Source organism: Takifugu rubripes, chromosome 11 (genome assembly GCF_901000725.2).
Source record: "Takifugu rubripes chromosome 11, fTakRub1.2, whole genome shotgun sequence".
In the NCBI taxonomy this organism is placed as follows: domain Eukaryota; kingdom Metazoa; phylum Chordata; class Actinopteri; order Tetraodontiformes; family Tetraodontidae; genus Takifugu; species Takifugu rubripes.
In genome coordinates, this window is record NC_042295.1 from 477,004 (window position 1) to 498,357 (window position 21,354).

The following is a 21,354-nucleotide window of genomic DNA, read 5'->3' on the forward strand; positions in this document are numbered from 1 at the left end:
CTGTGAGCACATTTACCGTAACGGCGTGTTTGTCGAAGCCGTGTTTATTCCACCGGTGACCTTCAGCAGCTGCTGCTCTCTGGGATCCTCATTGATGAGGGCGTGCTAGCAGCTAGCATGGAGGGTTAGCGCCTTTAGCTCTGCGACGCAAACAAACGCGTCCTCTTCAGAAGGACGGAAAGTTGAGGAACCCCGGAGATAAACGACGGGATCGTTGAACTCGTCAAGAAACATCCAATAAAAACGGGTCAGCAAATGTTGCCAGTTTATTTATGAAAATATATTCTTGATTGTGGCAGACAGGCTCATGAGCATAAACATATAAACAATTCTCTCTCATAAATACAGTTATTTACAACATAAATAAGAAAAAGGATCTGGACGAGTGTCTTCACACTTTGCATTGTTAAATTAGCGGGACGTTGGACGCCACGCCGGGACCACCCCCATATTTGGCATCAAAGGGATCAGATGGTAAAAAGTCTCTGATTGTTGAAACACAAACTTTCTTTGATCAGAAATTTAAGGATATTTTGGGTGATTTGTGGGTGGCGGGAGGGACGGAGGCCGAGACTCGGGAACATGGACACCAGTCCTGCAGGGGGACCTGGTCTCAGGCCCATTTCCAGATGAGAAGCAACGCGTTGCCACGGCGATGAGGCCAAGTTTTACGGGAATGTTTCGTAGTGCAAATGATGCCGGAGCCTCCGTCTGCCCACTCCTGGTCGCCCCCGTTGTTGCTGGTCGCCAGGCAACAGGAATAAATAAGGCACATCCTGGGAGACCTCCACCCGGAGCCACAGCTCACACCTGCGGACGGACCAGGCACACGTTAGTCACCAGGTCTGGAGAGCCAGAAACGGGTCAGGCGTCATGGCGCCGTCCGCCGTGATGTCATCACCAGACAGGAAGTGCTGTGAAAGTGTTTCCTTCAAAATGTAGAATTTAAGTTTTTGGTTAAAATCATCGACATCTGCAGCCGGGGCAGAGAACACGAGTGTGCGTGTGTGTGTGTGTGAGAGAGTGAGTGTGTGTATGTGAGTGTGTGAGAGAGTGTGTGTGCGTGTGAGTGTGTGTATGTGTTTGTGTGAGAGTGTGTGTGTGAGTGTGTGAGAGAGTGTGCGTGTGTATGTGAGTGTGGATGTGAGTGTGCGTGTGTATGTGAGTGTGTGTGTGTGTGATCTTGTTCACAGTTCACCTGAATAGTGAGGACATTCTGTCTGGTTCTCACAAGTCCAAAGTTTTGTTTGTGGGTTCAGACTGGGTTTTAGGGTTCAGGTCAGGGGTCAGGGGTCAGGGGTTACGTTAAGGAGCCATGCCTGGGTTATGTCTAAGAAAATCCTCACAAAGATCGAGTGTGTGTGTGTGTGTGTGTGTGATCACTGACCTCCGTAGCAAACACACACTGCTCCATTTTCTCAGGGATGATAAAGACGGGCTGATACAAACTGTCCCTGGCAAAGCTGAGAGGAGGGACGACCACAGACGGGTGTTTACTGCAGAGAGACAGGCAGGGAGGGAGACAGGCAGAGAGACAGACAGGCAGACAGACAGACAGACAGACAGACAGAGAGACAGGCAGAGACAGACAGGCAGAGAGACAGACAGACAGACAGACAGACAGACAGACAGACAGACAGGCAGAGAGACAGGGGAAGGTTAGTCTCTGAATGTGGTTCCAGCCGCTCAGACAGACACACACACACTCTCACACCCACACACTCTCACACACTCTCACACACACACACTCTCACACACACACACACTCTCACCCACACACACACACACACACACACACACATCCTTACAAGTCAAACTTGTTCTTGGTCAGGTGTTCCTCCTTTGCTAAATTGCAGTCGGCCATTTTGTTTTTGAACATGGCCGCGCTGGCTCCGCCCCTCTCCACCATCTCTGCGTCTTTGTTGGACACTTTGAGTCGTCCTCCGGGGACCAAGAAGGACTCCTTCTCCTGCCGGCTGCCCAGCGTGGCTGCAGGGGCCCCCCCTCCCATGATGGCGTTCCGGTTGTTCACACACTCCAGGTCGTTCTTCACGGACGTGGACATGGCGGTCAGCACTCGGCCGCGGTGGAGGTGGTGCATGATGTGGACGCTGGCGCACAGCAGCAGGGCGAGGGTCACCAGGCCAAAGGCCACGGCTGCGATCAGGGTGGAAGGCGCCTCCACGCTGCCGGGGGGCGTGGCCGTGGGCTTGGCAACGGCGTGCTCGCAGCGAGCGCCCATGAAGGTCGCCGGACACTGACAGACGGGGCCCGAGAAGTGGGCGTAGCAGGTGCCGCCGTTGTGGCAGGGGAAGCTGTCGCACGCACTCGTGCGCAGCGAGCAGTCCCTGCTGGTGAAGCCGAGCGTGCACGTGCAGGTGAAGTTGTTGATGCCGTCCACGCAGGTGCCGGCGTTGCGGCAGGGGCTGCTGGCACAGTCGTCCACGTTGGTCTCGCAGTGGGCGCCGGCGAAGCCCGGCGGGCAGCGACACGTCAGACGCTTGCCCAGGTCCAAACACTGGCCGCCTGCAGAGAGAGGAGCCGGGCGGGTCAGCAACCGGGCAGAACTCAACCAGAACCGCTGGGGCATTTCAGCACGTCACACTTTGTTTCTAAGGTAACCTGAGAAGTCGGTGTAGGGACTGGACAAAGGGGCGGGGCCAAAACACCTCTTAAGATGCACGTCCGCTAACAGCACCAAGCTGTGCCAGACTACTCAGCTGTGCCCTCCTGCCCTCTGGAGCCCACAGAACCTGCCCTCCTGCCCACAGAACCTGCCCTACTGCCCCCTGGAGCCCACAGAACCTGCCCTCCTGCCCACAGAACCTGCCCTACTGCCCCCTGGAGCCCACAGAACCTGCCCTACTGCCCCCTGGAGCCCACAGAACCTGCCCTCCTGCCCCCTGGAGCCCACAGAACCTGCCCTCCTGCCCACAGAACCTGCCCTCCTGCCCTCTGGAGCCCATAGAACCCGCCCTCCTGCCCCCTGGAGCCCACAGAACCCGCCCTCCTGCCCCCTGGAGCCCACAGAACCTGCCCTCCTGCCCATAGAACCTGCCCTCCTGCCCATAGAACCCGCCCTCCTGCCTCCTGGAGCCCATAGAACCTGCCCTCCTGCCCCCTGGAGCCCACAGAACCTGCCCTCCTGCCCATAGAACCTGCCCTCCTGCCCATAGAACCCGCCCTCCTGCCCCCTGGAGCCCACAGAACCTGCCCTCCTGCCCATAGAACCCCGCCCTCCTGCCCCCTGGAGCCCACAGAACCTGCCCTCCTGCCCATAGAACCTGCCCTCCTGCCCATAGAACCCGCCCTCCTGCCTCCTGGAGCCCATAGAACCCGCCCCTCCTGCCCCCTGGAGCCCACAGAACCTGCCCTCCTGCCCACAGAACCTGCCCTCCTGCCCTCTGGAGCCCACAGAACCTGCCCTCCTGCCCCCTGGAGCCCACAGAACCTGCCCTACTGCCCCCTGGAGCCCATAGAACCCGCCCTACTGCCCCCTGGAGCCCACAGAACCTGCCCTCCTGCCCCCTGGAGCCCACAGAACCTGCCCTACTGCCCCCTGGAGCCCACAGAACCTGCCCTCCTGCCCACAGAACCTGCCCACAGAACCTGCCCTCCTGCCCTCTGGAGCCCACAGAACCTGCCCTCCTGCCCCCTGGAGCCCACAGAACCTGCCCTCCTGCCCATAGAACCCGCCCTCCTGCCCCCTGGAGCCCACAGAACCTGCCCTCCTGCCCATAGAACCCGCCCTCCTGCCCCCTGGAGCCCACAGAACCTGCCCTCCTGCCCACAGAACCTGCCCTTCTGCCCCCTGGAGCCCACAGAACCTGCCCTCCTGCCCATAGAACCCGCCCTCCTGCCCCCTGGAGCCCACAGAACCTGCCCTCCTGCCCACAGAACCTGCCCTCCTGCCTCCTGGAGCCCATAGAACCCGCCCTCCTGCCCCCTGGAGCCCACAGAACCTGCCCTACTGCCCCCTGGAGCCCACAGAACCTGCCCTCCTGCCCACAGAACCTGCCCTACTGCCCCCTGGAGCCCACAGAACCTGCCCTACTGCCCCCTGGAGCCCACAGAACCTGCCCTCCTGCCCCCTGGAGCCCACAGAACCTGCCCTCCTGCCCACAGAACCTGCCCTCCTGCCCTCTGGAGCCCATAGAACCCGCCCTCCTGCCCCCTGGAGCCCACAGAACCCGCCCTCCTGCCCCCTGGAGCCCACAGAACCTGCCCTCCTGCCCATAGAACCTGCCCTCCTGCCCATAGAACCCGCCCTCCTGCCTCCTGGAGCCCATAGAACCTGCCCTCCTGCCCCCTGGAGCCCACAGAACCTGCCCTCCTGCCCATAGAACCTGCCCTCCTGCCCATAGAACCCGCCCTCCTGCCCCCTGGAGCCCACAGAACCTGCCCTCCTGCCCATAGAACCCGCCCTCCTGCCCCCTGGAGCCCACAGAACCTGCCCTCCTGCCCATAGAACCTGCCCTCCTGCCCATAGAACCCGCCCTCCTGCCTCCTGGAGCCCATAGAACCCGCCCTCCTGCCCCCTGGAGCCCACAGAACCTGCCCTCCTGCCCACAGAACCTGCCCTCCTGCCCTCTGGAGCCCACAGAACCTGCCCTCCTGCCCCCTGGAGCCCACAGAACCTGCCCTACTGCCCCCTGGAGCCCATAGAACCCGCCCTACTGCCCCCTGGAGCCCACAGAACCTGCCCTCCTGCCCCCTGGAGCCCACAGAACCTGCCCTACTGCCCCCTGGAGCCCACAGAACCTGCCCTCCTGCCCACAGAACCTGCCCACAGAACCTGCCCTCCTGCCCTCTGGAGCCCACAGAACCTGCCCTCCTGCCCCCTGGAGCCCACAGAACCTGCCCTCCTGCCCATAGAACCCGCCCTCCTGCCCCCTGGAGCCCACAGAACCTGCCCTCCTGCCCATAGAACCCGCCCTCCTGCCCCCTGGAGCCCACAGAACCTGCCCTCCTGCCCACAGAACCTGCCCTTCTGCCCCCTGGAGCCCACAGAACCTGCCCTCCTGCCCATAGAACCCGCCCTCCTGCCCCCTGGAGCCCACAGAACCTGCCCTCCTGCCCACAGAACCTGCCCTCCTGCCTCCTGGAGCCCATAGAACCCGCCCTCCTGCCCCCTGGAGCCCATAGAACCTGCCCTCCTGCCCCCTGGAGCCCATAGAACCCGCCCTCCTGCCCCCTGGAGCCCATAGAACCCGCCCTCCTGCCCCCCGCTGGCCTAGCTAACCATCGTCTCATAGCTGGTTGGACCTGCAGGCTCCTGGATGGGATCCAGATGTTTGTGTTGCAACGCGGCGGTTCGGTGATGAGCAGGAATGGCTGCAGATCAGAGATAAGCTCCGAGAGTTTCTGCTGTAATGAGGACCTGAGGGACGCTCCGCTCCCTCCCTGGCACCAGGACGTCCTGGCCGTCACAACCCTGCAGATCTACAGACCCCAATTACAGAGTAATCTCATCTGGGCCACATCCAGAGCTGTAATGAGCCGAGCTGCAGGCTGATTTAGAGCCAGAACAACATCCACACAGCGGCAGCAGCAGGCGCGAGAAGGTCCAACCCTCCAGGAGTCCTCGTTCAAGGCCTCTAATCGTTCAAGGCCTCTGATCGTTCAAGGCCTCTGATCGTTCAAGGCCTCTGATCGTTCAAGGCCTCTGATCGTTCAAGGCCTCTGATCGTTCAAGGCCTCTGATCGTTCAAGGCCTCTAATCGCTGCATCAGCGGTGGAAATTTGGGGGGTTTACAAAGTAAATGAATCAATAAACGAGAGGAAATCAGGACTTTTATCTGAACTAAACTCAGACTGAAAAACTTTCAAGTTTCCTCTATTTTGGGCCAAGTGGAACAATAAAAACGGCATTAGTCTATTTTCAAATATTTGTGCATCGTCGGCATAAACGGGAACATCTGACTCAAATTCAAGGCAAACTAACCAAACGACTTTAAGCTCATGTCTTAATTTCTTCATTTTGGCTAATGTTACACACGTTTAAATAAATCTGTCAGCAGCTGAACACTTGTCGAACCTGTGTAACTCCTGCCAGCCCAGTTCCTGACATCACAGCTGCAGCCCCAACAAACACCACAGCGTGGAGGAAGCTAGCATGTTCCTGCTGGAATGTGTTTTTTTCCCCCAAACGTGTCCAAACAAGCAGATGCTTCACATAAACACACGATTCCACAGAAAGTTGAACTGAATTGTGGTGTTTACATGTTGCTGTTTTGCTAACTGCTAATGACCGCAGCCTGCGTTTGAACTGATCAGCTTCATGGATATTCAGCTAATTAAGAAATCAATGAAGGTGCAGATCAATCCTTATGAGATGACTGACCATTCATTCCAGTTTGCCCAGCAGCTGCCTGGATGACACAGGACGATACCAGAGCAGGTCAAAGGTCAGGTTTTAGCCAACACAGTTCAGAGGTAACCGTCGTACTGGGCTGTTTTAGTTTCCCTCCCGTATTCACCCCTTTGTGACATCATGTAGGTGTGAGTTGCAGACGTGGTTGGTGTAGACGGTGGACGTCGGTGTGGGTAACACACCTGAAGCTGGCTGTCACATGGTTCGGACAAGAGTAACTGGACGTTAGCGGGGTCGTACCGTTAGCGCAGGGCTTGCTGCTGCACTTGTCCAGCTTCTTCTCACAGTTGGAGCCCGTGAAGCCGAGCAGACAGCGGCAGCTGTAGCCGCCGGCCGCGTCCTCCACGCAGGTTCCTCCATTAAAGCACGGTCCATCTGCACACTTCATAGCGCTGATCTCACAGTTCTTTCCATAGAAGCCCTGAGGACACGCGCAGAAGTAGTTGTTCACCTGATCCTGGAGGGGCAAAGGGCAGTCAGGTGTGAGAACAGAGCAACACGCTGGGGCAGCGCCGCCCCACCCGCCCCACCCACTCACCTTGCAACTTCCACCGTTCTTGCAGGGGTTGCTGTCGCATTCGTTGGTCTCAACCTCGCAGTTTTGCCCCGTGAAACCGGGTCGGCAGGCGCACGTGTAGCTGCCCTGGCCGGTGTTGGTGCACGAAGCATTGTTCTGACAGGGTCGGCGATTGGTGCAATAGTTCAGGTCTGAAGTTCATGGAACAGAAAGCAGAGATAAGGTGAGCAAACTCTGGAAGCAAGCAAGGAGCTTTGGTTCTCCTCCACCTGGAGCCTGATGGGCCACTTGGTCTTTGACTCTCATCAGCAAAACGTTGAGAATAAATCAGATTTGCGCAGAAACATTTGAATCAGCTTCTTCAGTGAATCAGTATAACAGGCAGGGTTAGTTAGGGTTAGGGGTTATCGGTTAGGGGTTATCAGTTAGGGGTTATCGGTTAGGGGTTATCGGTTAGGGGTTAGGGGTTATCGGTTAGGGGTTATCGGTTAGGGGTTAGGGGTTATCAGTTAGGGGTTATCGGTTAGGGGTTATCAGTTAGGGGTTATCGGTTAGGGGTTATCAGTTAGGGGTTATCGGTTAGGGGTTAGGGGTTATCGGTTAGGGGTTAGGGGTTATCAGTTAGGGGTTATCGGTTAGGGGTTATCAGTTAGGGGTTATCGGTTAGGGGTTAGGGGTTATCGGTTAGGGGTTAGGGGTTATCGGTTAGGGGTTATCGGTTAGGGGTTATCGGTTAGGGGTTAGGGGTTAGGGGGTTGGGTTTAGGTGAATGATAGCTGGACTCAGGGTCTCTCACTATACAGACCACCGTCAGTAGAGCTTTTCTAAGAGACCAAGGCCAACAGTGGCCAACCCATGTTAGTCCCCAGTCCAATTCCAACTTGCCAACATGAGTCATAATAGAAGGGGAAGAGGACAGGGTAGGTGTGAGTGTGTATATATGTGTGTTGGGGTAGGTTTCCTGAAAAGGGTAGATTTAGGGTTAGGGTTAGGGGTTAGGGTTAGAGGGTTAGGGGGTTAGGGTTAGAGGGTTTGGGTTAGAGGGTTAGGGTTAGAGGGTTAGGGGGTTAGGGGGTTAGGGTTAGAGGGTTAGGGTTAGAGGGTTTGGGTTAGAGGGTTAGGGTTAGAGGGTTAGGGTTAGAGGGTTTGGGTTAGAGGGTTAGGGTTAGAGGGTTTGGGTTAGAGGGTTAGGGTTAGAGGGTTAGGGTTAGAGGGTTAGGGGGTTAGGGTTAGAGGGTTAGGGTTAGAGGGTTAGGGGGTTAGGGTTAGAGGGTTTGGGTTAGAGGGTTAGGGTTAGAGGGTTAGGGGGTTAGGGTTAGAGGGTTAGGGTTAGAGGGTTTGGGTTAGAGGGTTATAGGGTTTGGGTTAGAGGGTTAGGGGGTTAGGGTTAGAGGGTTAGGGTTAGAGGGTTGGGTTAGAGGGTTAGAGGGTTTGGGTTAGAGGGTTAGGGTTAGAGGGTTAGAGGGTTAGGGTTAGAGGGTTAGGGGGTTAGGGTTAGAGGGTTTGGGTTAGAGGGTTAGAGGGTTTGGGTTAGAGGGTTAGGGTTAGAGGGTTAGGGTTAGAGGGTTTGGGTTAGAGGGTTAGGGTTAGAGGGTTAGGGTTAGAGGGTTAGGGTTAGAGGGTTAGGGTCACATGGTTGCAGCTGTTTGTCAGTGTTCAGATGATGAAGGACTTCATGAACAAGCTTTCCTGAAACACCTTCACATGCAACAGGAGCTGCATCTCAGCCGGACGTCTGTTGCTCAGTTGTTGATCCACAGCAACACATGGACCGATTCTCCTCGCAGCTTTGGTGATCTAACCCTAACCCATGGTGACCCACGGGTGAAGAACCCATCAAACCAGAGCGGATCTGCAGCTCTAACCCACCTTGGTCACAGTACAGGCCTCCCCAGCCCTCGTTGCAGTTGCACTGCCAGGGTTGCTGACAGGTTCCGTGGACGCAGCCCGGGTGGCGAGTGCACTGGTCGCAGCGCTCCCCCTGCCAGCCCTGCCGGCACACACACTCCCTGGGGGACTTGCAGAAACCGTGGTCCTCACTGCAGCCAGCCGCACAGATGGCTGATGGGAGGAAGAGGAGGAGGAGAGGGAGGAGGAGAGGGAGGAGAGGGAGGAGGAGAGGGAGGAAGAGAGGGAGGAGAGGGAGAGGGAGGAAGAGAGGGAGGAGAGGGGAGGAGGAGAGGGAGGAGGAGAGGGAGAGGGAGGAAGAGAGGGAGGAGAGGGAGGAGGAGAGGGAAAGGAGGAGAGGGAAAGGAGGAGGAGAGGGAGGAAGAGAGGGAGGAAGTGAGGAAGAGGAGAGGGAGAGGAGAGGGAGAGGAGGAGAGGGAGAGGAGGAGAGGGAGGAGGAGAGGGAAAGGAGGAGGAGAGGGAGGAAGAGAGGGAGGAGAGGGAGAGGAGGAGAGGGAGGAAGTAAGGAAGAGGAGAGGAGAGGGAGAGGAGGAGGAGAGGAGAGAGAGAGGAGAGTGAGAGGAGGAGAAAGAGAGGAGGAGGAGAAAGAGAGGAGGAGGAGAGGGGAGCAGGATAGGAGGAAGAGAGGGGAGGAGGAGAGGGAGAGGAGGAAGAAGAGAGGGGAGGAGGAGAGGGAGAGGAGGAAGGCAGGAGGAGGAGAGGCCGAGAGGGGGGAGAAGGAAGAGGAGAGGAGGAAGGCAGGATAGAGAGGAGGAAGAGGAGAGGAGGAAGAGGAGATGATGAAGAGGAGAGGAGAAAGAGAGGAGGAAGAGGAGAGGAGGAAGGCAGGAGGAGGAGAGGCCGAGAGGGGGGAGGAGAGGAGGAAGGGAGGATAGAGAGGAGGAAGAGGAGAGGAGAGGAGAGGAGAGGAGAGGAGAGGAGAGGAGAGGAGAGGAGAGGAGAGGAGAGGAGGAAGGCAGGAGGAGGAGAGAGGGAAGGAGGAGAGGAGGAAGGGAGGATAGAGAGGAGGAAGAGGAGAGGAGGAAGAGGAGAGGAGGAGAGAGGGAAGAGGGAGAGGAGGAAGGGAGGATAGGGAGGAGGAAGAGGAGAGGAGGAAGGCAGGAGGAGGAGAGCAAGGGGAGGAGGAGAGGAGGAAGGGAGGATAGAGAGGAGGAGAAGCGGGAAAGGAGGGAAGAGAGAATATTACTGTGAGTTCATATGTCAGTCAGTTCTCCTTCCCTCATCAGGGCCTCACACACACACCTATATTCACACACACACACACACGCATATACACTCACACACACACACACACACACCTATATTCACACACACACACACGCATATACACTCACACACACACACACACACACACACCTATATTCACACACACACATGCATATACACTCACACACACACACACACACACACACACCTATATTCACACACACACACGCATATACACTCACACACACACACACACACACACACACCTATATTCACTCACACACACACACCTACAAGTTCTTGTTGGGTTCTGAATGAAGCATCTGGCCCAGTGAACAAAAGCAACACATGCCGTCTCTGTTCACGCTACGCAGCGCACATTAAGCTGCAGCGCGTGTCCCTGTTCAGTGGGGGGGGGGTCCATTGTTGAGCTCCAAACAAAGGCAACAGACCTCAGAGCCCGTGCACGTGCACACACACACACACACACACACACACACACACACACACACTGAAGCTCTCAGATCTTTAGGGCAGAGATGCATCAACAACTGCTTGACTTCACAATTTGAGGGGAAAAAATTAAGCGCCAAGGTCCCCCCCCCCCCCCCCCTGAAAAAAACGAACAGAAATGGAGGGAGGAGGAGGAGGCGTCCTGTGACCTCACAAACCTGACGGTCATTTCCTGGAGGGAAACTGGGGGACGCTAATGAAAATGACATCACTCACGGTTGGAGCAGTACTCGCCGCTCCAGCCCTCCTGACAGACTTTGTTGCCCTCGTTGTCACAGCTGAAGTATCCTAATTGGTCGTTACGGGGCCGACAGTGGGTGGAGCACGTCTCGCCGTGGTAGAACTCGTTGCACACCATGTGGTACGAGTAGCGCAGCTCGCTGTGGTTGCCGACGTGCACGTCCTGTGACCACTCCTCGCCCACGGTCAGCTGGCGGCGGGTGGCCAGGCGGCTGATCAGGTTGTTCTGGTTCTCTGAGGGGACAAGGTGGTGACCCGTTGGTGCAGGCGTGTGACCTCAGACATGCGTCACTTAAACTGGGCGAGTTTGTGTTTATCTGTCGCCCCCTGTCGGCGGAGCCGCATCGCTGCAGCAGCTGTACTTCACCTGTGGATTCTAGGCCTGCTGACTCTGCCTTCCAGGCTTCAATGATCAGAGAAAAAGTCCCCTGGAATTACCGTGAAACGATCGATTAAGACAAGAAACACAGCCCAGCGCGTTGCTGCGTATAGAAAGTGAAACAGATCCAAGTAAACATGACGTGACTCGAGGGAGGAGCGGAGGGGTCACGTCTTTGGGCACCTACCGGCCATTTGAAAGGGATGGGGACCCTGATGGGTGCGCTCTCGGAGATGGAGTTGGAGTCGGCCCCGAAGGTGTCGGTGAGCGCGGTGCCGTAGGTGCACGGGGGCTCCGGGTCGATGACGTCCTGCGAGTGTTTGAGACACACGCGGAAAAATATCTGACAGTCGCGCGACGAGGAGCTACAGACGCTGCGGGAGCTGGTGAAGGAGTCGATCTTCAGCTCGAATACGCCGGAGGAGGAGGTCTGGGGGGGCAGAGAGAGGGCAGGTTACCAGCTGAGGAGAAAAGAAAACCTCTTCCAAACTTACGACTGCACGCACGTGAAAGTCACAGTGAGAAGTGCGTGAATTCAAACTGGACGACGCGGGGGTCTCTGCGTAAAAGCGCGCGCCTGCAGCGCACAGCAGGGGGTGCAGGCGGAGGCAGGAGTCGGACCGCGGACACTCACCGTGTGCGTGGACACGAGCAGCAGGAGACACGGCAGCAGCAGCCGTGTCATGTCGGCACGGAGGCTCATGAACGCGCCCAAGCGGCGAATCGGTGCGTAAAATCCGAACAGGTCCAAACTGGGACAGAAGAGGAGCTGCGGCGGACTCGCGACTCTGGATCAGGAAGCGTCGGTGTCCCGGGCTGGATGCGCGGAGGACATGTAGACCCGCCCGCTGCTGAACTCTGGACTGCTGCGTCCGCGGTCACACCTCCATTTATAGGAGGAGGAGATGGGAGGCGGGGGGGGGGGGGGGGGGGGGGGGGCAGAGGGAGGAGGCGCTGCCACCAGTCCTCCACCTGAGCAGAAAGTCCTCCTCATTCAAAACGAAACTTGTCCAACAGTCGGTAGCGACGCGTCAATGACGCGAACGACGGACTTTAACCGCGAGTTTCTGCAGAAACCCGCATATAGGGGTGAAGTCCGGGGGGGGTGACTTCTCACAGTGTGGGGAAGGAGAGGGCAGTTAGACTGAGGGGCAATAAATCAGCCGAAAACCGCAGATACTGCCCCCTGTTGGACACACACATACTGGTTTACATACGTCTATCTAACGGGGGGGGGGCAACAGGACACTAGGGGAGCTTCCTCCTCACTGGGGGGCGTTTTTCTGCAATCTGTTCACTGCGTGTCTGTTTGGGAGACAGACAGGCAGACAGAGACAGACAGGCAGACAGAGAGAGAGACAGAAAGAGAGAGACAGAGAGAGAGAGACAGAGAGACAGAGAGAGACAGAGAGAGAGACAGGCAGAGACAGAGAGAGAGACAGAGACAGAGACAGACAGGCAGAAAGAGAGAGACAGAGAGAGAGAGACAGAGAGAGAGACAGGCAGAGAGAGAGGCAGGCAGAGAGAGACAGACCGATTATGAGAGAAAGTGAGACTGTGTGTGAGAGAGAGTGTGTGTATGCGCGCGTGTGTGTGCGCTCTCTTTTCTGTTGTCATTATAATGAGAGCAGCGCGTGCCTCCGCTGGCACCGAGTTTAGCCCCGCCCACGGCACGCTTCTCTCTCGCGCGCACATGAATGAAATGATAAGAGGCTCCGTAAATAAAAGAGAAATGAATGTTTCTGTTGAACTGTTTCTGTTGACTACAAACAGCACATGGCGCCACGCGACGCACGTGCGCGCGCCCATGCACATACAACACCGTAAAAATGAAAAAGTTGTTATATTTCAGGTCAACTCAACTTGTCTGAACCAACAATCATGAACCGGTTCCGCATATTTTAATGATGATTATCACGTGATCAATAAACCTCTGGAATAATCCGGGTTAGGGTCTATAACCTCGACCTGCACGCGCGTCCATCGGCGGGTGTGCGTGCGTGTGTTGGGGGGATATGCGCATATTCGATCTGCAGCCATCTGCTTATCGATCCAACCCCCACGCGCCACATTCGGAGCGCGTGTCTCTCTGTTGTTTATCAACAGACAAATGCGCATTTCTGCCGCCACCGTTTGTCCTCCGCACGCGCCCAAATGGAACGAGCGTCTGTGGAGGTGGCGGCGCCCGGCCGCGTGCCCGAGGTGTTGACCCGACCCGTGGGAACGTCCGCTCAGGTGTGATCGGACGTGTGCGCGAAGTGTGGCTCGAGGTGTGAACAGTCACGCCTGCCGCGGCACGCGCAGGCGGCAACGGAAGCAGCTGATGAAGCCGAAGAATAGAAGCAGAAGCCCCGCCCCTTCCCGGAGCCCCCCATGGGGGATTTCTCTGATCATCTTCAGTCCAGAAAGTTCAGAAAAACCTGAATGAAAACTGTATTTCCCGGATTTTCCACGTGGGTTTTGGACCCTCTGATTGGAGCTGGCGGTACTGGAGCGGTACCGGTGCTGTTAGCTTAGCTTTAGCCTGCTGCTAGCGGCCCCGAGCCAAATGGTCCGAGTCGTAAAGCTCGACTGTTCCCAGGTTCACACCTCCAGAACCAGCTGACGAGGAGCAACAAACGCTCCGCAGACAGAACGGATCCTCGATCCCTAAAGTTCCAGGATAAAGAGACGCTTCGGTCCAGACGGTCATTTAGGTTCGGTAGAACTTTTATAAGCTGCCACGAGGAGACAACAGACAAGCCCCGCCCCTCCTGACAAACGAGTCTGGAATGAATGTTAATTAATCTGACAGAGGGTCCGAAAAGAGACCGAGGAGGGTCTGAGGTCCTGTCCTGATCTGAGGTTCCTGGGGGCCCTGGGGGGGCTCCTGGGGGCCCCTGGAGGGGCCCCTGGTTCAGACATCATGTAAATGTGTGAAGATCTCAGGCAGCCTTCAGAAACAGGCCTAACGAGGCCGAGCGGCACTTTATGAGCTTGTAATCTTTTACAGTCTAATTTGTTCAACATGTGACCCACAGGAAGCTGCTGCTCACCGCTGGCGATGGCGTCAGCTGGTTACCATGGCGATCCCTGCGCTCTGAGCAGATATGGGTGGCGTGAAGGGACGGCGTGGAGGCGTGAACACGTGAGGCGCAGCAGGGATCCTGAACGGATCACCCAGGATCTTGGAGTCGATCTCCGTAGGGAAAACTGCAGCTGGGAAACATTCCCGGCTCAAGATTCCACTCGGAAAACCAAGACAGAATGTTCAGTTTTCTGTGTTGTGGAGCTTTAAATGGACGTTAAGCAGAGGATCAACAGGAATAAAATAAAAGATTGGGGGGGTTCTGCCCAGCTGGAGCACAACACAGCAGGAGCTGCAGATAAATGCGCCGCAGAAAATAGTCCCTGTGGACGGGGATGAAGGAGGAGCTGCAACAGCTTTTAAACACCAACGTTTCTCTTTATTGTTGAAAAGGAAGAAATGAGCTTCGAGTCACAGGCAGGACGTTAGCATGACGTTAGCATGACGTTAGCATGAACAGATGCTGCGCTTTTACATGTTCAGAGGTGAAACACAAATCCGATGGTTCCGTCTTTGGCATCGCTGCGAGCCGACCCGGACCCGCCGCCGCCTCGGGGGACGGGCGCTCATCATACAGGACAGATTAAAAACGGGAGCCCAGTTTCCAAACGGAAGGGTCGGGTTGGGTCCGGGACACGTGTTCAGCTCCTCCCTCAGGCGCCACGACCGCTGAAACACGCATGGCCGAACAGAACCAAACCGTTGCGTTTAGAACCATCTGGACCACAGCGAAGGTTCTATGTGGGACAGGCGCTACCCTGACCTGCAGACTCTCTATTTTCCACCAATCAGCAGCCTCAGAAGTCTGAGCGAGAGGGCGGGGCCATGAATGAGCGGCGCCCTCAGGAACAGGAAGTGCTCCGCACCAGCGCACCACAAATGGCCCCCGCGGCCCCCCCGGCCACTCCCACTTGACCTGGCTCTGCCCCTCACCCTGACCGTGCGCTGACGTGTGATTGGTCGAGGAACGTGAGAGGTGGGAGGGGGCGGGGTCACTGCTGCCTGGAGCGCCAGAAGCGCGAGGTGATGGAGCCCAGAGAGAGTCCCTGTTTCTGCTGCTGCGAGACGCTGGCCAGCCGCTGCTCCTCCTCCTGCACACAGGACACAGACAGGTGACCCAGGAACGCAGGTGCACCCCCCTCACTTCCTGCTCACCTGAGCCAGCTGAGCCTGCCGCTGCTTAAAGGCCTGGATGGGGTCGTCCTCCAGGGCGTAGTTCTCCAGCACGGAGCGCACGTCGTCCACGCCGCTCAGGGCGATGGCTGAGGGACACAAGCCAGAGAAGCTAACGTTTGTCTCAGGTCCACAGGTGACCCACAGGCGACCCACAGGCGACCCACAGGCGACCCACAGGCGACCCACAGGTGACCCACAGGCGACCCACAGGCGACCCACAGGCGACCCACAGGTGACCCACAGGTGACCCACAGGTGACCAGGGGGCCCACAGGCGACCCACAGGTGACCCACAGGTGACCCACAGGCGACCCACAGGCGACCCACAGGCGACCAGGGGGCCCACAGGTGACCCGCGGGCCCGCAGGTAACCCACAGGCGACCCACAGGCGACCAGGGGGCCCACAGGTGACCCGCGGGCCCGCAGGTAACCCACAGGTGACCCACAGGTGACCCGGGGGCCCACAGGTGACCCGGGGGCCCACAGGCGACCCACAGGTGACCCGCGGGCCCGCAGGTGACCCGCAGGTGACCCACAGGCGACCAGGGGGCCCACAGGTGACCCACAGGTGACCCGTGGGCCCACAGGCGACCCGGGGGCCCACAGGTGACCCGGGGGCCCACAGGTGACCAGGGGGCCCACAGGCGACCCGGGGGCCCACAGGTGACCCACAGGTGACCAGGGGGCCCACAGTTGACCCACAGGTGACCAGGGGGGCCACAGGTGACCCGCGGGCCCACAGGTGACCCACAGGTGACCCGGGGGCCCACAGGTGACCCACAGGTGACCCGGGGGCCCACAGGCGACTCACTCTTCAGGAAGGTGGCCAAGTCGTAGAGCGTCCTGTCCTCAGAGTTCCCGTCCCACTTCTTCAGGGCCAGGCCGTTGAAGGGCTGCAGGCTGAAGGCCTCGCGCTTACAGTCCACCACGATCACCTTGCTGGTGTCCCGGTTCAGACAGGAAACGTCCTGAACACACACACGTTGGTTACTGCATGAGTGTGTGTGTGTGTGTGTGATGAGAATCAGAGGGAACACACTGTGGGTCTGCTCGATTTATCCACCCCCTCCTCCCTGCATCACACCCAATAAACAACTTTATTATTTCCTCGGAAATTAATTACATCATTACATCATGCCGTCACCCACCAGTGTGTGTGTGTGTGTGTGTGTGTGTGTGTGTGTGTGTGTGTGTGTGTGTGTGTGAGACAGCTGCTCAGCAGACCACCCCCACCGCTGCTGATCAACTCCAACTGTCTCCACCTGAAACACTTCCGGTGTTTCTCCAGTTCTGCTGTATTATGTCTCATGTTTGCAGATTAATTTATCATCAGATTAATTAATTACAGATGAAGAAATGGAATAAACCCGATTCAGGAGTTTCAGGAGAAGGGAAGAGTGACGGACACATTTCAGGAGCGCTCATTAAAGAGGTCAATAAACGATCTGATGGTTGGACCTGAGGACGGGTCAGAACCCCTACTGGGTCAGAACCCTCACTGGGTCAGAACCCTCACTGGGTCAGAACCCCTACTGGGTCAGAACCCCTACTAGGTCAGAACCTTCACTGGGTCAGAACCTTCACTGGGTCAGAACCCTCACTGGTCCGTGGGAAGGCTCAGAACCAGGGTCCATTTGTAGATGAAACACACATGAATGAAAGTTCTGGGTGGCTTCTAATCCGGATCATCTGAGGCTAAAGATGAACAATAAATCCATCTGAGACATTTAGCAACTTTCCCTGGACATCTGCAGCTTTAGCTTCTCCTGAATAACTCTGTTAGCATCTGTAGCTGCCACCATTAGCGTCTGTAGCTGCCACCATTAGCGTCTGTAGCTGCCACCATTAGCGTCTGTAGCTGCCACCATTAGCATCTGGTGCTAGCACCATTAGCATCTGTAGCTGCCACCATTAGCGTCTGTAGCTGCCACCATTAGCGTCTGTAGCTGCCACCATTAGCATCTGGTGCTAGCACCATTAGCATCTGTTGCTGCCACCATTAGCATCTGTTGCTGCCACCATTAGCATCTGGTGCTGCCACCATTAGCATCTGGTGCTAGCACCATTAGCATCTGGTGCTAGCACCATTAGCATCTGGTGCTAGCACCATTAGCGTTGTGTTCTGTCTGTAAAAGTAGGTTAAGCAGCTCCTCCGAACCTCCAGACTGGTCAATAAACACAGATGACAGTTGGAGGAACGAAGGAAGGAGGGTGAGAGAAGAGGAAGAGTGGAAGGAGAGAGGGAGCAGAAGGTTAATGAGGCCGGGGGGGGGGGGGGGGGGGGCAGAAGGTTAACGAGGCCTGGGGGGGGGGCTATTGTTGTGAGGAGGAAGGAGGCCGACCAAAGGGAAACCTGTCAACTATCATCAACTTTCATGAGAAACTATAATTAAATAAAATTGGAGGAATCATCTGACCCAAATCCTCCAATCAGGAGTAAAAGCAGGAAGTTCTTCAGGCCTTTCAGAACCATCAGGAAAATACAGGCCGACCCAGATGGACAGCGCCCCCACAGGTTCGAGGTGGCATTACACCAAGAGAGAAGGCGTCTAAAGAACAACCTGCTCACGTTAGCTAGAATCAGCTACGTGGTTAGCTCATGACGACAGGAACAAAGAGGTCAAAGGTCAGCCATATGAAACCATCCCGGGGACTGGGGACCACACACACACACACACACACACACACACACACACACACACACACACACACACACCTTGACGTGATGACCCTCCATGTAGTGTGTGGCGTCTCTGAAGAGGCGATACATGACGAAGCCCTGCGGGTCGATGCTGTCGATCAGGGGGAACGCCGTCTGAAACACACAGGACAGGAGAACAGGTGACACACGTCCACACACAGGTGACACACGTCCACAGACAGGAGCGGCGATGCTGTTAGCAGGTGAGAGGGCGGAGCTCATGAGAACTGAAGGTTAGGTAACCCTGACCCTAACCTGGTTGGGGGGGGGGGGGGGTTAGCTTAGCGTGTGTGTGTGTGTGTGTGTGTGTGTGTGCGTGCACGTCTTACAAGGCCCGTCTCCGAGGTGAAGATGACGATCTCGTAGAGCGGAGCGAGCTGCTGGAAGAGGTAGTCGATCCCTGGACGCTTCTTAAACCTCCAGCCTGTGGAGAGCTGCAGGCAGAAAAGCACCTCTGTTACTCTCACAGGTGAGTGTCACACAGGTGAGTGTCACACAGGCGAGTGTCACACAGGCGAGTGTCACCACAGGCGAGTGTCACCACAGGCGAGTGTCACACAGGCGAGTGTCACCACAGGCGAGTGTCACACAGGCGAGTGTCACACAGGCGAGTGTCACACAGGCGAGTGTCACCACAGGCGAGTGTCACCACAGGCGAGTGTCACCACAGGCGAGTGTCACCACAGGCGAGTGTCACACAGGCGAGTGTCACACAGGTGAGTGTCACCACAGGCGAGTGTCACCACAGGTGAGTGTCACCACAGGCGAGTGTCACACAGGCGAGTGTCACACAGGCGAGTGTCACCACAGGCGAGTGTCACCACAGGCGAGTGTCACACAGGCGAGTGTCACACAGGCGAGTGTCACCACAGGTGAGTGTCACCACAGGCGAGTGTCACACAGGTGAGTGTCACACAGGCGAGTGTCACCACAGGCGAGTGTCACACAGGCGAGTGTCACACAGGCGACGGAACATGCCAGCGTGTCAGGTTACTAGGGATGCCTGATCCCGGTTTCCCACTCTGCCGGAGCGTGCACGTACAGAGCGCGTGCACGTACGGTGCGCGTGTATACGGAGCGTGCACGTATGGAGCGCGTGTACGGAGCGTGCACGTATGGAGCGCGTGTACGGAGCGTGCACGTACGGATCGCGTGTACGGCGCGTGCACGTACCGACCACTCCGGGTGCAGCAGCACGCCGGTCAGCTCCAGCACCAGGGTGTAGGGGGGCTGGTAGTACGGCTCCCTCAGGGGGTCGGGCAGCAGCTTGGGGCTCGTTGGCTCGATGATCATCTGAGGAATAAACAGATTGATTTGAACAAGATGAGTCCAACTAGAACAAAAGGAGGAACTCTCTCTTCGGGGGCCCCGGGGGCCTCCAGCCACTTCCTGTGCTGGCTTGTTTTCTTCTCTTGGATCCAAGGTAGTTTTCTTCTCTTGGATCCAAGGTGGTTTTCTCTGTCAACTGGACTGGGTTTCTTCTCTTGAAGACGTTTCGCCTTCTATCCAGAAGGCTTCTTCAGTACTGAACTGAGGCGAGTTCAGAACTGAACTGAAGGCTTCTTCAGAACTGAACTGAGGCGAGTTCAGAACTGAACTGAAGGGTTCTTCAGTACTGAACTGAGGCGAGTTCAGAACTGAAGAAGCCTTCTGGATAGAAGGCGAAACGTCTTCAAGAGAAGAAACCCAGTCCAGTTGACAGAGAAAACCACCTTGGATACAATGACCTGGATGACTGAGAATTTACACAGACTTCTCTTGGATCCATTTTCAGCCTCTTTGGTGTTGAGCATCACAGCTTCTCCTAGAAATGCTTCATGTGGAAGCATTTCCCTCCACATCTGGACATGAACGCGCTCCACCATCTGTCCACAGTGTCTCCCAACTGCTGCTTCCCTTCTAGAATTTAGCTCCTGGAGTTGGGATAATGCTAACGAGAGCTGGCCGACGGCTACTGATGGCAGCACGCTAACAGCGTGCTACTGATGGCAGCACGCTAACAGCGTGCTACTGATGGCAGCACGCTAACAGCGTGCTACTGATGGCAGCACGCTAACAGCGTGCTACTGATGGCAGCACGCTAACAGCGTGCTACTGATGGCAGCACGCTAGGAGCGTGCTACTGATGGCAGCACGCTAACAGCGTGCTACTGATGGCAGCACGCTAACAGCGTGCTACTGATGGCAGCACGCTAACAGCGTGCTACTGATGGCAGCACGCTAACAGCGTGCTTCTAACTGTGGCACACATGACCACGACCATGCCAGGCTGAACAGAACTAATTACTAATATCAATTACTGTCAGCAGTCTGAGATTAATCACTGAGTTTCAGCGTGAAGGGAATAACCAGAATGCGTCATGCTTAGCTTAGCAGCAAGTATCGGGGTCACCATGGAAACCTGCAGTTTCTACAATAATCCCCTAGAATCAGTGATTCTGGGAACAAACGACGCTTCCTGTTTGGAGTTTCCTGAAAAGTCGACACAAAATGTGAGACTAACGAAACACGAGGAAAATCTGATTCATCAGAATTGAGAGAAAATGTCACAAGTTTCACCGAAATATTACAGAAAATCTTCCGTTCAAATCCAGAACAAAGGTCATCAGGTCGAGTTCCTGAGAGAGGTGAAGGACCAGCAGCACCGGCTGGTGGATGGGCTCCGTCTGGACTCAGAACCTGTTTAACCCTGGTTACTGACCCGTTTAACCTTGGTTACTGACCTGTTTAACCCTGGTTACTGACCCGTTTAACCTTGGTTACTGACCCGTCTAACCTTGGTTACTGACCCGTTTAACCTTGGTTACTGACCCGTCTAACCTTGGTTACTGACCCGTTTAACCTTGGTTACTGACCCGTTTAACCTTGGTTACTGACCTGTTTAACCCGTTTAACCTTGGTTACTGACCCGTCTAACCTTGGTTACTGACCTGTTTAACCTTGGTTACTGACCCGTTTAACCTTGGTTACTGACCTGTCTGTAGTCTTTGAAGTATTTGTAGGTCCTTTTAACCTGCTGGACAACCGGAGGATCTGAAACAGAAACCACACGTTTGGTTCTGGTTCACAAGGCTCGGGATGCTCTTTTCTTTATTTAGATTCTAATCTTTAACCAGTTCGACAGCTGAGTGATCAGACTATTTATGGGCTGTCGCCATGCCAACAGTGGGAGCTACCCAGATTGAAACTGGTTAATGTTCCCACGGCCCCATGGGAAGCTGAGTCTTTACCAGAGTCATGAACACACACATCGTCCCAGGAGACCCAATCCCCC

The 21,354-nt window shown here is 56.3% G+C and overlaps 2 protein-coding genes across 2 annotated transcripts in view; both read right to left on the bottom strand.

The window, feature by feature from the left end:
* Positions 1 to 242: 242 nt before the first annotated feature.
* dlc (deltaC) lies at positions 243 to 11,999 on the bottom strand. Its single transcript, XM_029844176.1, has 10 exons — positions 11,771 to 11,999; positions 11,324 to 11,566; positions 11,125 to 11,185; positions 10,734 to 10,991; positions 8,760 to 8,951; positions 6,912 to 7,081; positions 6,614 to 6,830; positions 1,809 to 2,526; positions 1,388 to 1,496; positions 243 to 810 (listed from the first exon to the last, which is right to left on the bottom strand). The coding sequence occupies exons 1-10, from the start codon at positions 11,837 to 11,839 to the stop codon at positions 805 to 807; spliced, it is 2,043 nt and encodes a 680-aa protein (XP_029700036.1). The 5' UTR covers positions 11,840 to 11,999; the 3' UTR covers positions 243 to 804.
* A 2,561-nt stretch (positions 12,000 to 14,560) lies between these two features.
* timm50 (translocase of inner mitochondrial membrane 50 homolog (S. cerevisiae)) overlaps positions 14,561 to 21,354 on the bottom strand; it is an 11,681-nt gene continuing 4,887 nt past the window's right edge. The window contains exons 5-11 of the mRNA XM_029843814.1: positions 21,055 to 21,113; positions 19,254 to 19,373; positions 18,410 to 18,514; positions 18,096 to 18,194; positions 16,191 to 16,347; positions 15,359 to 15,465; positions 14,561 to 15,294 (exon numbers count right to left, since the gene is read on the bottom strand). Coding sequence (XP_029699674.1) covers positions 15,196 to 15,294; positions 15,359 to 15,465; positions 16,191 to 16,347; positions 18,096 to 18,194; positions 18,410 to 18,514; positions 19,254 to 19,373; positions 21,055 to 21,113 — 746 coding nt within the window. The 3' untranslated portion in view covers positions 14,561 to 15,195. The remainder of the gene's footprint in view (positions 15,295 to 15,358; positions 15,466 to 16,190; positions 16,348 to 18,095; positions 18,195 to 18,409; positions 18,515 to 19,253; positions 19,374 to 21,054; positions 21,114 to 21,354) is intronic.